At 38.3% G+C, this 14421-nt stretch overlaps 1 protein-coding gene across 1 annotated transcript; it reads left to right on the top strand.

Annotated features, from left to right (window-relative positions):
- The first annotated feature begins 4047 nt into the window (after positions 1-4047).
- On the top strand, positions 4048-13070 carry THNSL1 (threonine synthase like 1). The gene is made up of 2 exons (XM_072412709.1): positions 4048-4098; positions 9804-13070. The coding sequence occupies exon 2, from the start codon at positions 9837-9839 to the stop codon at positions 12039-12041; it is 2205 nt and encodes a 734-aa protein (XP_072268810.1). The 5' UTR covers positions 4048-4098; positions 9804-9836; the 3' UTR covers positions 12042-13070.
- The last annotated feature ends 1351 nt before the right edge of the window (positions 13071-14421 follow it).

The raw sequence follows: 14421 nt of genomic DNA, 5'->3' as shown, positions 1-14421 counted from the left end.
CTGTTGTCACTACAGTTGCTATAACAACCGTTTCTACTCACTGATCTTGCCTTGTCTTTTTTTTTTTTTTTTTCTCACGAGCTTTATTTAGACGGCTCAGATTACACTACCTGAATCCATTACACACCTTTTGTTTCAAGCACATTCAACAGCATACACATCTTAAAAGATTCAGAGCACTCTGTAAAAAGACTTATGAGCCAGTTGTCAAAATATTCACAAAATGATGGCCGGTTGTCACATGAATAATTAAAGAAATAAAACCAGAAACTAGAAGATATTCCAAATGAATGTTAATTTGTTTTTGTTTTTTTTTTTACATATTTTTGTTTTTAAGGCTGTGTCTACATGAACAGTTTTAAAAACACATTTAAATGTTCCTACCGCATTTATATTTTTATGCATTTATATTTTAATGCATTTTTATGCACTTATACTAGCGTTTTAATGCTTGCCTTTAAAACGCTGCAAAAAACGTCTTGTTTTCCCGCGTTTTTACTGCATTCATATTTGACCTCAGGCTTTAAAAGCCTATGTTTGACATTCCCATGCAACCCAATAGGCTAATCTACACCAGGACATTTCCTTGAGGCACGTTATTAAGCGTTATAGATAGTGTTCCTTGCATGTTTCAAACATAAAAACACGGGAAAACGCCAAAAAATGCGGGAAAATGCCCTAATTGAAATCAATCAACTTGTTTACCCGCGTTTTCCCGCTTTAACCCTGTGTTTTCTTTTTAAAGGGTTGCAAGTAGCTTTATCTATACCACTCAAAAACATGCCTCAAGGAAACCTGGTGTAGATTAGCCCATTGGGATGCATGGGAATTTCAAACATGGGCTTTTAAAGCCCCAGGTTAGACACTGGAGAAAACGTCCGTGTAGACTAAGTCTAAAAGTAATAAACATTTTTCCTTGTTGTGGATGAGTGGAGAATAATAAATCCCAACCATCTTAGATGAGAAAAACACTTTGTAGGCATAGAACACATGTCTCTTACACAAGGTTTAAAGAAAAATGAATAAACCAAAAGTATTTGGTTGAACCCACATTTGCAAACTACTTTTTGATAAAGTGGATGGTTCAAAAAAAGGAAAAAAACTACTTTTGAACAGCCCTTCACAATCCAAGTTCAATAGGTCCCCTGTCATCCTGGGTTCCTTCATTCCAACGTGGATGGGACATCAGGCTTGCTTCTTCTACCTAGTTCTGCTCACGTCACCCAATGTAAAAAAAGTGCCAATCTCCCCCACCTCTTAGATTGTAAGCTCTTCAGGGCTGGGTCCTCTCCTGTGTCACTGTTTGTATCTGTCTGTCAATTGCAAGCCCTAATTATTGTACAGCGCTGCGTAATATGTTGGCGTAATATAAATCCTGTATATTAGTAATTTTAATAATAATAATAATCTCACTGCCCATATGTGAGACCTACACTTTTTTCATATTCCAGGAAAGTCTCCTGGGATATGAGACATATGTATCCCTGGAAACTGCAGGTTTCCCCCCTCCATGGTGGTAAAGACAGGACGGGGAAGTGTCCTCCCCAAAACAAAACAAACAAACAAAAAAAAACAATAAAAAAAATATAAAAAAAACACAATATTTCATTGTATAAAATGATTACCCACTATTTCATATAATGTTAAAAATGTGATAGGTTAGCTTGATTACTGGCTTTTTAAAGTAATAAATGCAATAATAAAGAGACTGCGTGAAATATTTAATGTCCCAATAATAAACAGGTAATCAGGTCGCATGCCATAATAATTGCATTTTTATCCACAAATTATGGCATTTTTCACTTTACTGCATACTGCACTTTGCTGCACAGCCATGTGTAACATTCTGCCCTTTCGGTCAGATGCGCAAGATCGTGGTTACAATAAAAAAAACATGTTTACTTCAAACAAAGATTTACTAATATGCAGGGATTTTTACAAAATATAAGGCCTGGGCAAATATGAAGGGAAGGCCCCAAATGCACAGCATTCCCTACACCCCCTGCTATTCTGTCCATTGTGGCCTTGGGGAAAAAGGAGGTCCTGGGTCCCTGGGTCCTGGGGGTCCAATTTGCCCCACTACCCCTCAAAACCATCCTTGCCAACGCATTTAATCTTTTCACAACTGAAGTAACAGTTGGTAACAATCAGTTTGAAGTACATTTTACTTATAATTTACTTAATTTGTGATTGATTTATAGGATTGAAAGTTGTGGAAGTTGTTCTTATCATTGATAAGAACTAAAGCATTACACTGCACCTGCGGCAAAGGAATTAAACATGAGATATATGGTTGTATCTGAGATCTGTACTCCATATGTTTTTTTTATTTTGCACTGATATCATTTTGTCTCTCCTTCATGGCTTTGGTTGTCATAGCAACCAGACCTAGGAAGGAAAAACTGATTCTATATTGTAGACTAAAGGGTACAAAATAAGATTAAAATTCCTTTATTTATTATTCCATGTATGTGTGGTCCTTTTTTTCAATTACTTTCAGTTGCTTTTTTAAATTTGCTTTAAATTTGAAACATATAGATTTCATAATGTTCAATCTTTGGCGATGCTATGTATTTTTTTTTCTTATACAATTTTCCTGCAGGAAATACACAAGCGATCAGTTTAGTAATCTTAGGGTGGATCACTAAACCTATACTGATTTATTAGTGTCCCCACCTATACATAGTGAATGATATAGATTTTTACCCAAGACAATTATGAATATGATCTCCAGCGACAAGAATCTGCCATGTATATGGCGGTTTTAATAATATTAATATTTATTAATAAGCAGTATTTATAATACACAAACATATTACACAGCGCTGTACATTAAATAGGGGTTGCAAAAGACAGACAGATACAAACAATGACACAAGAAGAAGAGAGAACCCTGTCCAAAAGAGCTTGCAATCAAAGAAATGGGGAAAGTAGCAAACAATACAATTACATGTACTGTAAGAATTGAATGCGTGTAAAGGGTATTGTTGGCTTGCCCATTTGTGACCTATGTCAGAGGTTCCCAACCTTTTCTGCACCACGGACAGGTTTGCCATGGTGGGATAAGGGCTGCTGATGTAAGACCAAGATGAATACACATTACAAAGTGGCAGGAAGGTTCTCTGCCCTGTCTCCTGTAATTTTAGTGAACTATTCAAACAAACTGATTGGCAAAACAAAATGACAGGAGACAGGGCAGAGATCGCTCCTTCCAGACAGTTAATGGGGGGCTCCTGTCCTATGTATCAGAGGAAGCAAACAGGTGAATCCCATTTGTTTGCTAAACATTATCATCATTGGCTATTTGTTTCTGGTTTATTGCCTATTTATTATCACCATTGTCATGATTGCCTGTTTGATGCCTGTGTATTGTAACGATTGCCAGGTAACTGTTTACAGAACAATTTTCTTTCTGTTGCCCCCATAGTCTAGTGATTTCCCATTTGTTATCTGTCTAATTTCAAAACGGTCACTTGTTGCCAATGTGTTGTCAAAATTATCCATTGGTTGATCATATAATGTAAACATTGCACATTTATTGCTTGCATATTGTTACAATTGCCCATTTGTAGCCCACTCATCTTAACAATTGGCCATTGCCTCTGTTTTGAAAAGATTGCAGGAAGGGGCAAATACCCGATCCCTCCATCACATTCAGTGGTTTCTCTTGCTGACTGTTACATTACTACAGGACATGGGTGCAACCACTGCATGAGACAGGGGACACAGGTATTTACCCTTTCCAACCTGTCAAAAACTTGTAGCACCCGGCGGCACATTAACAAACAGGCCATTGGAAAGGTGAACATAATGCCTCTTCTATTACAGGCAAGCCTTTATGTTCAAAATACCATTACGCCAATAAGATCACATTAAATATTTTTGTATTAAAACTTTTCTTTTCTATGCCATTAAATATTTAGAGAATGCATTAAAATCCCCACTAAGCAATGCAATGTACCTTGACATGCTTACTGTCAGTGCCCTTTTAAGAGGTTTCCCTTTTAACTCAAGCAGTGCATGCTGGGAAGTATCTTGGGAGGGGGTCAGGGCTTTCTTGTGCTGTCAGTGCACATGTAAACAGCCTGATCTCTGCAGGTAAGGTTCAAGCAGCTACTATTTTACACCTATATATATATTATATATATGTGATTCCATATTATTTTATAATTTTGCAATGTGCAATCACAGCACAGAATATAAGAAAACAACTATTATCATATTCAAACAGCTTACAGGGACTTTTTTTCTGTTTGGAGCAATGTGGTTGTAACAATGAAGTCCACTGGACATTTTCCATTGGTTATGATAAATTATCATAAAATTAAGTTACTTGCCAGGTCAAATTCTGCACTTTGATAAGTTACTATTACAAGCAAATTAAATATTAGCATATATGGAAACCTAAGCAGCTGCACCTATTGGCTCCCATTTGGTAAATATTCCAATGAAAGTAAAAGTGTTTTATTATAATAATATATGAAAAAAACATATGTGTTGATCCAGCCAGAAAAATCTTTGCGAGCTGGTAACAGCATGTGCTGTATTGGTATCAGTTGCATTGTTCCGAGCTCTCTTTGCAGAATTCAGAAAACCTCCTAATGGGTCACGGAGAAGAAAATAAAGGATGGTGTTCTAAAGTCCTATTTTAGGGTGACAATGCTGCTCCTCCGTAGTAAGTACAGTATGGTTGTCACTCAGCAGCAAGGTTGTTGCCTGCTATGTCAGTTCCTTCATTTAGCAGTTGGGATGCCAATATGATTAGCAGGCCCATAGGCAAAAAAGGAGTGCAAATGGCAACCTGACAACATTGATGCAAATTATAATGCAATAGCTAAGCGTTGTGGGCCTGCAAGAGGAAGTGCTGTTACCAGTAACATCCCCAAGTAAGAAACTTTGCAACAGGTTTACAAAAAAAAACATTTGGTTCAGAGAACTGTACACAGTCAGACACGATGCTAGATATAATGAAAAATGTGGGGGTTTCATACATATAATTAGTGTGGACCAAATTGTCCAGGTTCATTGTGGCACATTTACGAAATCAGAACAACCTAATAAAGTTCAAACTAACGCGCAACATAAAAATTCATTATATTACAAAACAGTAATAATGTCCACAGCTGGGTATTAGGGAATTTTTGCAGATATTCAGCTTGTACTAGACCTTGTGCACGTGGTCATGTTTTATAACTGCATGCATGATGGTTGATTGCATGTTTTTTTTTACTTTTTTTTAATTTTTTTTATGCATTCATATGTGCATTTTTTTATCCTTTGTTGTATGGCAAAGATGCTCAGTCCTACAATGTGTATGCACAGATGGATGCAGAAGAGCATGGAATGTCCTTGTTACATTGCTGCTTATGTATTCTGGACTAGAGGAAACACACCAGGAGAAGGGATAGACGTCAGTAAACAGACATGTCCTGACTAATTAATGAAATGCAGGGTCAGCAACACCATGCCAAACATGGGCAGACAATTTTACACAGGCACACTTACTTGTACAAAGGCTCATACAAGCTGCCATGGAAGGGTGGCACTTGGTGCTTTGCAGGGGCTGGAGAGAAGCACCATTCTCTACCCCTCCTTGGCAGTTTTTTTAAGCATCTAGTTATATAGACTCCATAACACTTTGGCCTCAAGTCCCATTTTTGGCACTCGTGAAACTGCACTGCGCGGGACTAAAGCCTTGTACAGACATCCAATGAATGAACACAGCACACAATGTCATTCTGTTCTATAAAAGGGGGAGGTAGGAGGATGAGGAAGTGGCACCCCGCTGTGCTATCCTCTATAGCAGTGAACAGTGACCATTTCAGCCAGGGGATGGAATGATGAATGACGTCGGGGGACCACTGTACACATTCGCCTGTGGTGACTAGAATCGGATATGTGTTCATAGCTTAAAGCGAAAGTAAACCCAAAACAAAAAAAAAATCACACCTTCAATCTCGCAGATCAGTCTGTTCATCCTGAGGTTTCTTCCATCAGGTTGTCTACTCTTTTATGTAAAGGTAAATTTCTGAGTTTAGGTCCACTTTAAGAAAGAGACTTTGAGCATATTCTAAGGCCTAAGTGCAGGAATCATTCATGCTTTAGTAATGTAGTCTCATAGGGAATACCCTATAGGTCTGCTATAGGTGGAATCTGGAATTTTCAAAGAGGAAAAGTTTCTTGCCTGAGAATCTTGCCATTCCACTTTAACAGAAAGCCACATTATTACTAAATCTGAAAAAAATATAAGGTCAATTAACATCTTTTAGACCCTCTACCTCTTCTCATTTCCATGCTGGAGGACTATTGTCTATTTGTTTTCCTCCCCAGCCTGACCCTGTCCCTGGCCCACCTTTATCATTTAATTCAGGCCCTTAAAAAAGCAGCATCACCTGTACATATTATTTATGTAAATGCAGTCCTGTTAGGATTGTCCACTCCCTATGAAGACATATATTCATTATGGTATTATGATGCATGCAGCCTACTGATTGCATGGCTTGGGGCTCTTGTGAGTACAGAGACAGGGTGTTTTATGTTTTCAGGTATCTATGTACAGAACCCCGATGGTCCCTTCCACTAGCCAAGATCTTGGCATTGGCATTGAGAAGCACAGATACCCGTTGATGATGTCACTAGGTCTAAAATGATAGGCATTCAAAACTGGTTTAGAAAAAAAATCAGTATCAGGTTGAAGAGGAAGGGGAAGAAGAATCCAATTAAGCCAAAGAGCTTTCAGCTTCAGCTTTAATAGTCCCCGGGAGAAAAAAAAGGCCTTTATTGTTGTTTTTAATATATACTTTTCCCTGACCATAACACTTCAATCCAAAATGCTGTCAAAACTTTTTCTAGCTCTGGATAAAGTAGGAATAGATTAGAACATTTGTGGGGTGTAAATGTGGTGGGTGTAAGAGTCCTTGTTTCTCTCACACTCATCACCATTGGACACAAGGTGAAATGTGACGGAGGTTCTAACCCTTCTCTACCCTGCATTTAAATGTCTTTACATCTGTTTATTTCATATTGGGGATATTTCCTTTGACTTCCTGCTCTGTTTTTCATTCTTCAGCATGGGTACTTTCAATGATCAGCTTTGTAGTCCAAAACACGGCTTGGCCGTGTTCTTAGACCTTTCTGGGATTTTCTAATTTCTAAAGAAGCTCTTCTAGCCCATCAAGACTGACCCACAGTCCAACCCTTACCTCCTCATACATGTCCATCAACAGGTCTTTGATGCCCATGTCTTTGTCTCCATTTTAGTAGTTGTCCTTTTTAGGACCACGTTTATTTGGTACCGACCACAACATGAAACACCCCAGAATACCAGTTGTTTTGTAGGTGCTCAGACTTGGACATAAAGCCACCACGACCTGTCCCTGGTAAAAGATGGGCACATTTAGGCTTGCCCATTTTCTTGCTTCCAACACATCACCTTCAAGAACTTACTGTTCAACCTAATTTATCCCACTTCAAGACAGGTTCTATTTTATCAAGATAATCAATATTGTTCAACTCACCTGTTGGTAGTTTTATTGTTTTTGATGATTGATATATTAAGGCATAGATCCTAATTTGCTCCCAAACCTTCTTCTCACTATCATGTCCCACTATACAATATTTTTCTTTAACTAGTTCCTGTAGCAAGCAACAATTTTAATTTCTCTTTGTGACACCATCAGGCTTGTAAAATTATAGCAGAGACAGCTGCTTCGAGCTCAGTCCCTATTTATGTTGACAAGCTACTCAAAATAAATCTCCCAAGAGTGCCTTTCCTACATGTATGTGCAGGGTAGGGAGTCATAGCTGCAGCATTGTTTTTCTGGAAAGAAGTAGAGTGGTCGAGTTCTGAACTCAAGCCTAAATGGCTGACAACATTGCTTGGGAATCACTAAAGCACAGGCAGCCTAATGAAAAAAATTGGAGAAAGCTGGCAAATATTTTGTTTTACTTGGATTGTTTTTTTTTAAACTAAACATAGGCAAATGTACATTTATTGCAGAGTTGCATTTTTTGTACAGTTTAAAAATCCCCCTTTCCTAAAATGTAACCTAACGGCTAGAAATTACTGAAGCAACAGCACCATTAGGTAAAAGTCTACCATGTCAATTTGGAAATCCAGTTTCAGCACAAAGTAAATTTAAGTACCATTAATGAACAAAATTGCAGTAGCACAGATAATGAGTCTCAGCATTTTCCAGACCTTATTCCGCTGGGAGGAAGAGCCTGTTAGAATCAATTGAAAACAGTTTCTGACTTTGCCGTTTGTTAGTTTGGGACACGCTTGGCATTTCCTCAAGTCGCTATGACCTTGTAGTATTGCAAATTACTGTCTGGAAACCACTCAACCTTTCAGTCAGTGTTCATCGAAAGGTGTATAATTACTCATGCTGGTGGCTGCCAAAATTTACATTTAAAGAAAAGAAACTTTACAGAACCAGATAGGATTTTTGAAAGACATTGTAGAGGCCATTATCCTGAAATAGCTGAAAATATAGAAAATAGGCAGCCCTTAAATAGCCAAATTGTCTTGAGAGACATAAATTGCTCATTGATCAAAGAAAACCCTAGCTACCTCTGAAGGAACCCTGGTTGAAAAACACAGCTCTACATAGACACGAGGTACCCCCAATACTTTTGAACCTGTCTTCAAAGACACCATTTTTTTAATGCCTGGTAATACAGGAACATTGGAAATTTCTGGGGCTTGTTGTTTCAACTCCGCTACAAAGGAGAGAGCAAGATGTGTAGCTGGAAGTGCAGAGATTACTGATTAGACCTCCTTTGTATCCCAACCTGTTGAATCCTTTGCTTCGGACATTGCCAGGAGATGTGAAAATTGAGTTAAGCATATGTAAGTTTTCCTTATGTGTTTTCTATATTCTTTGGGGTTGTGAAACTCTTATAACATGGAGATTGTGAAATAATGGTGCTCAAATACCGCTGATCTCTAATGTGGCCTATGCAGTGGTTTACCTGGGCGCACCATCCGGCATTTTATGTAACCACCCGGCTGTTTTCGGGTGGTTACTGATTAGTTGGGTCACAATAGAGGGGCTACCACCCGCCTACAATTTTTTCCCACCCAGCTTTAAAAATTTCTGACTTGAACACTGCCTATGGTGTTCTCCACTTGTAAGTGGCAAATTATGTAGAGCAACTTTATGTGGCAATCACCCTCTTTCATCAATGCGATCCGAAACATTAACATCAATTGATTTTCTAAGGTCCTTTTGTCTTTTCTTTTTTTTTGTTAATATTACGTTTAACATAATAGATGTTTATATTCCTGTTATATTGTAGATTGTATTATATGTAGTCAAGTTGTGTGTCATTTTTACTGTTTTCTTACATCACTAAAGGCACCAAAGCCACCAAAAACAATGTTTCCCCCAATACAGATAAAACTTTTTAAAAAGTTGTGAGCCCCTAGTATGAAATGGAAACAGGAAGAAGTCCAATGTCCATTGTTGTTATTATAATACAATAGTACTGCAATACCAAGTATTTATTGAATTTTATTATTATTATTATTATTATTATTAATAATAATATTATTATTATTATTAATTAACAGGATTTATATAGCACCAACATATTATGTAGCGCTGTACATTAAAAAGTTGCAAAATAACAGACCTATACAGACAGTGGCACAGGAGGCGGAGAAGACCCTGCCCAAAAGAGCTTACAATCAGTATTTTTTTTGTTATTGGTATAAAATCGTACTTTCTTGCTATATAAATTATATTTTCATTCTGTACATTTGTCTTAATAATTTACTTTTGTTTAATATGTGTTAACAGATCCCACATCAAGTTTACACATCTGCGATACTAATGGCAGGTGCCCGCCTTTTCAACCAACATTCAAGGAATAAAATGTTCCACACACTGTTTTCAAAGCCCGCACCACATTCCAGACTGGTGAAATTATGGCTTTCCACCCTGACTTCCCTTGTAGGAGAAAAAAATGTTATCTTGATGGGTCCTCCAGGGTCCGGGAAGACCTCCATTGGTAGAATTCTTGGCCACAAGCTGGGTTGTGCTGTTATAGATGTAGATGACGACGTCCTTGAAAAAGACTGGAATATGAGTGTGTCTAATAAATTGCAGGAAGTTGGTGATGAGCAGTTTTTAGAAGAGGAAGGAAAAGCACTTTTAAAGTTTTCAGCATCTGGAAGTGTGATTTCCCTTACGGGCTCCAACCCTCTTCACACTAGCAGCATGGAACACATCAAGAAAAATGGTTTAGTTGTTTATCTTGATGTCAATTCACAGGATATAATAGAGAGGCTTGAAGGAATGAAAGTGGATCGTATTGTTGGCCAAAAATCTGGAGCTTCAATTGGCGACATACTTCAGAAAAGGAAGCATATTTATAAAAAGTGGCACGATGTGCGTGTATTTTGCCAGACAGGAGATACAGTAGAAGTTTTGGCTGAAAAAGTTATTGATGCAGTAAAAAAATATCAGAATGCAGACATGAATACCTTTGTTTCTACTCGATCCAAAAGTTGTGATGCTGAAATGAGTCAAGACAAAGCTAAATTCTTCAGTGATGTTGTCATTGATGGTTTAGCTGCCGATGGCGGACTCTACATTCCCACAAATGGTCTACCAAAGCTCACTGCTGGGGAGTGGAGAAGATTGATTAAGTCATCCTATGCTGAAAGGGCACAGGTAATATTGGAAAGATGCATCCACCCAGCTGATGTCCCCACTGTTGTTTTAGGAGAAATCATTGAAAAGGCTTATGGTGAAAATTTTGCTTGTAGCAAAATTGCCCCTGTCAGGCATTTGTCTGGCAATCAGTTCATTCTTGAACTCTTTCATGGACCAACTGCTTCTTTCAAAGACCTAGCCTTGCAATTTATGCCTCACCTGTTTGCCTATTGCATTCCCAAAACCTGTAACTATTTAGTGCTTGTAGCTACCTCTGGAGACACAGGTAGTGCTGTTCTGGATGGATTTAGTCGCCTCAGTGATCTTGACAGGCAAAGAACGGCTGTTTTCTGTCTCTACCCTGAAAGTGGAATAAGCCAGGTCCAAAAATCACAAATTATTGCCTGCCAGGGAGATAACAGGTTGGCACTTGGAGTAAAATCTGATTTTGATTTCTGTCAGAGTGCTATAAAAGAAATATGCACCAATCCTGAATACACTGGCTTTCTTACTGGTGAATACGGAACTACTCTGAGTACTGCCAATTCAATCAACTGGGCAAGGCTTCTGCCTCAAGTTGTCTACCATGCGTCTGCCTATCTTGATCTAGTCGATCAGGGTTTTATATCTTTTGGGAACCCGGTAGATGTATGTATTCCAACTGGTAACTTTGGCAACATACTCTCTGCAGTTTATGCAAAACAGATGGGAATACCCATCCGAAAATTCATCTGTGCGTCCAATCAAAACCACATTTTGACCGATTTTATAAAAACAGGAGTTTATGATCTCAGGGGTCGGACATTCCTGCCATCCAATTCGCCAGCTATTGATATTCTTAAATCTTCAAATTTAGAGAGGTATTTACATCTTATCTCTAACCAAGATGGTGACCTTGTTAAGAAACTCTATAGTCAGTTACAAAGTCAAGGTTATTTTCAGCTACCAGATAATTTTTTCAAACATCTTCAGAATGACATTATTGGCGGCTGGTGCTCCGAGGAAGACTGCTTATCTGCAATCCGCTCTGTGCATGGCACAAATGGCTATATTATGGACACCCAGACAGCAGTTGCCAAAGTTGTGGCCGATCGGGTCCAAGACCGTACTTGTCCAGTTATCATCTCGTGTACAGCTCATTATTCTAAGTTTGCCCCTGCTATTCTGCAAGCATTAGGGATTGAAGAAATTAGGCAAAGCCCATTAAGTCAGCTTCATGTGTTAAATTCCTTCCGTCCCTTGCCTCCAGCTCACAAGACGCTCTTAAGAATTCTTAAAAACCAAGAGTCCCATAAGAGCCGTGTTTGTGAGGCTGATTCAAACCTCATTATGGGCCATATCGAAAATTACCTTCACAAATTATTCTTGAAGGTTTACTAGGGGTCATGGCAGCTATAATCTTCCCTGCAAAGATTTCTCCTTGAAAAGCCAGACATTCGTTGGAGAAGAGAAACAAACAATAGCCGAGTAGCTTCTACCCAAGCAGATTAGGAAAATGAGCAAAACATTAAAATGTTTCAGGAAAGCTATTTTAATGCTAATATAAAAAAGGAAAGACCTTCACTGAAAGGGGCTAAAATTAGGTTGAGAAAATGACTAATGTAATGTGTTTTGCTCGGAAGGTATTGTGAGTGGTAGGAAAACAAGTCATGTCTCTAAACACTGCCAGAGGATGATGACAAAATTGATGGTGTTTCCTTTAGGGTCTGTTATGTTGCTATGATTGCAGCCGGTGGACTGCTAAATGCGTAAGCCGGACTTAAGTAGTATGAATGACACCACATCCTCGTATCGTTCATTAATAGCTATAACAGACAGGGTTGCCATCAGGAAGACAAGGGGTATTTCTGTACTGGGCCCCCATCAAAAAAATCTTGAATTTTGCAATGCAAAACTTTTAGACATGGGGAGGGTGGCCCAGGAAGCATACCTGCTATGTTTTTTTATTACTATATTTGAAAGAGAAGAAGACTTATGGTATTTGGGCGAATGTCGATGAATTTCCCAATATATTAATTTTAGATAAACTTGGATAAATGGGAATGTCACACAAAACTGTTTTCTGAAACTGAGCAAAGGATCTAAGGTACGATCCAATGCCATTTTTTCTGTCCTTGTCTTACAGGAAGATTTTACCCTCCCATGGTACAGGTCTGTTTTAGGTTTTCAGCTAAACTCCTTTTGACCCTGTTGCAACATTCACTGGATATTCTAACATGCTAATACAGAATCAGGGAAGTAAAGTCAAATGCCGACCAGTGCACCTCCTGCCTGTTTCATAGATGAGCTACTTGGTTCCACACCGAAACAAATATGTAAAACTGAAATATTTATTGGTGTTGGTTTACTTAATTAATAAAGACCACAAAGTATAAATGTTCACTTTATTAAAAAAAAAATTGAAACTGAGTTCAAACATCTTTTTAGCTTTTACAAATCCAAATCCAAACCCTACATCTGTACCAGTTTATACAGTACAGTACTAGATTTTAAACATATACACAGATTCCCAGACATATGCGATTTGCATATTCTAACAGTGTTGGAGCTGTGATTGCCTGTACGCCTGTCTAAAACTGCTGTAATAGGGACAGATACTATATCAACATAAGCAGCTGTACAACAAGCAAAACGAGTAATACAGTACTGTGGTTGGCATGCCCAAAGTGACTTTTTTTGTACATCTGGCCATGCCTATATACGTATTGGGCGGCTGGCCTAATTTCTGAAGAAGGATTCACCTTAATGCTGCACATGGGCAGATCTACTGCTGATTTAAAGTTTACCAAACTGATTCTTTTGAAAATCAATTGGTGAGATGCACCAAAACACTGCACTGAAATGTGCTACATACCACCCTCCCGATATGATACATTTTTGGGAGGAAATTTGAAAGTGGTTGGTTGGATGTGTAAGATCCATTGTATACATGATACAGTATGTGTAGTTCTATAGTTTACCAACACGTCCAACTGTTAGAAGAACAATAAATTGGTTTGTAACAATTGGTTGAATTAGTAAAATCTCTACCGTTGTGTACCCAGCCAAAGAATCCTGAAACCCATTGGCAAGTTTTTATTGAAATTTTGAGCAAATGGTGATTGAGCTTCAACATTTTACCTCTTGTGCTACGAGCTCATACCCTTTAATGTATGCTGATCCAATAGCTTTCATACTACTAGTCACTGACCTGAAACATGTATGACGATTTCCAACCTTCTAAGTATTACTCTACCTGCAGGTCGGTGACTCAGAAAACATTACACCAAGAGACAATCAGGCAGATGGCGTTTTTAGAGGACATCAGCAATTACAACTTCCATACACATAGGTTTTCTATAAGCAGGGTCTGGTTTGTACATTTTTTTTGCTCCCCTAGGCCAGGTAGGATGGCCCTGATGTGGGTGGAAGGTCATCAGTGGAAGCCATGATGGTTGTGGGCAGAACAGCCCTATGCTAAGCACTTTTATAAATTATAATAATAATATTTTAGCTGCAATAGAAGCAAAAATGCCACCCCAGTGGCCATGACCTAAGTAGCCTTGTGAGAAATCCAGCCTATAAGGGTTCATGTGTAAAATAAAAATGTAATATAAATAGCATAGAAAAATGATTATAAAACATAATTTGAACGGTTTATGTTATAGAATGGCATAGGATAATGCTTTTCCCTTGTTCTCAAGTTACTGACATGACTAAGGACTTTATAAAGTACTGCCTACTATCTTGGTGCTATATACAGTTTGGTTCATAAATATTC

This window comes from Pyxicephalus adspersus, chromosome 5 (assembly GCF_032062135.1).
Source record: "Pyxicephalus adspersus chromosome 5, UCB_Pads_2.0, whole genome shotgun sequence".
Taxonomy (NCBI): domain Eukaryota; kingdom Metazoa; phylum Chordata; class Amphibia; order Anura; family Pyxicephalidae; genus Pyxicephalus; species Pyxicephalus adspersus.
This window is presented reverse-complemented; position numbering and strand designations above follow the sequence as displayed.

What these genes read in the sequence shown, in the direction of transcription:
- THNSL1 (XM_072412709.1), top strand. Translation starts at nt 9,837, where the DNA reads ATGGCAGGTGCCCGCCTTTTCAACCAACATTCAAGGAATAAAATGTTC.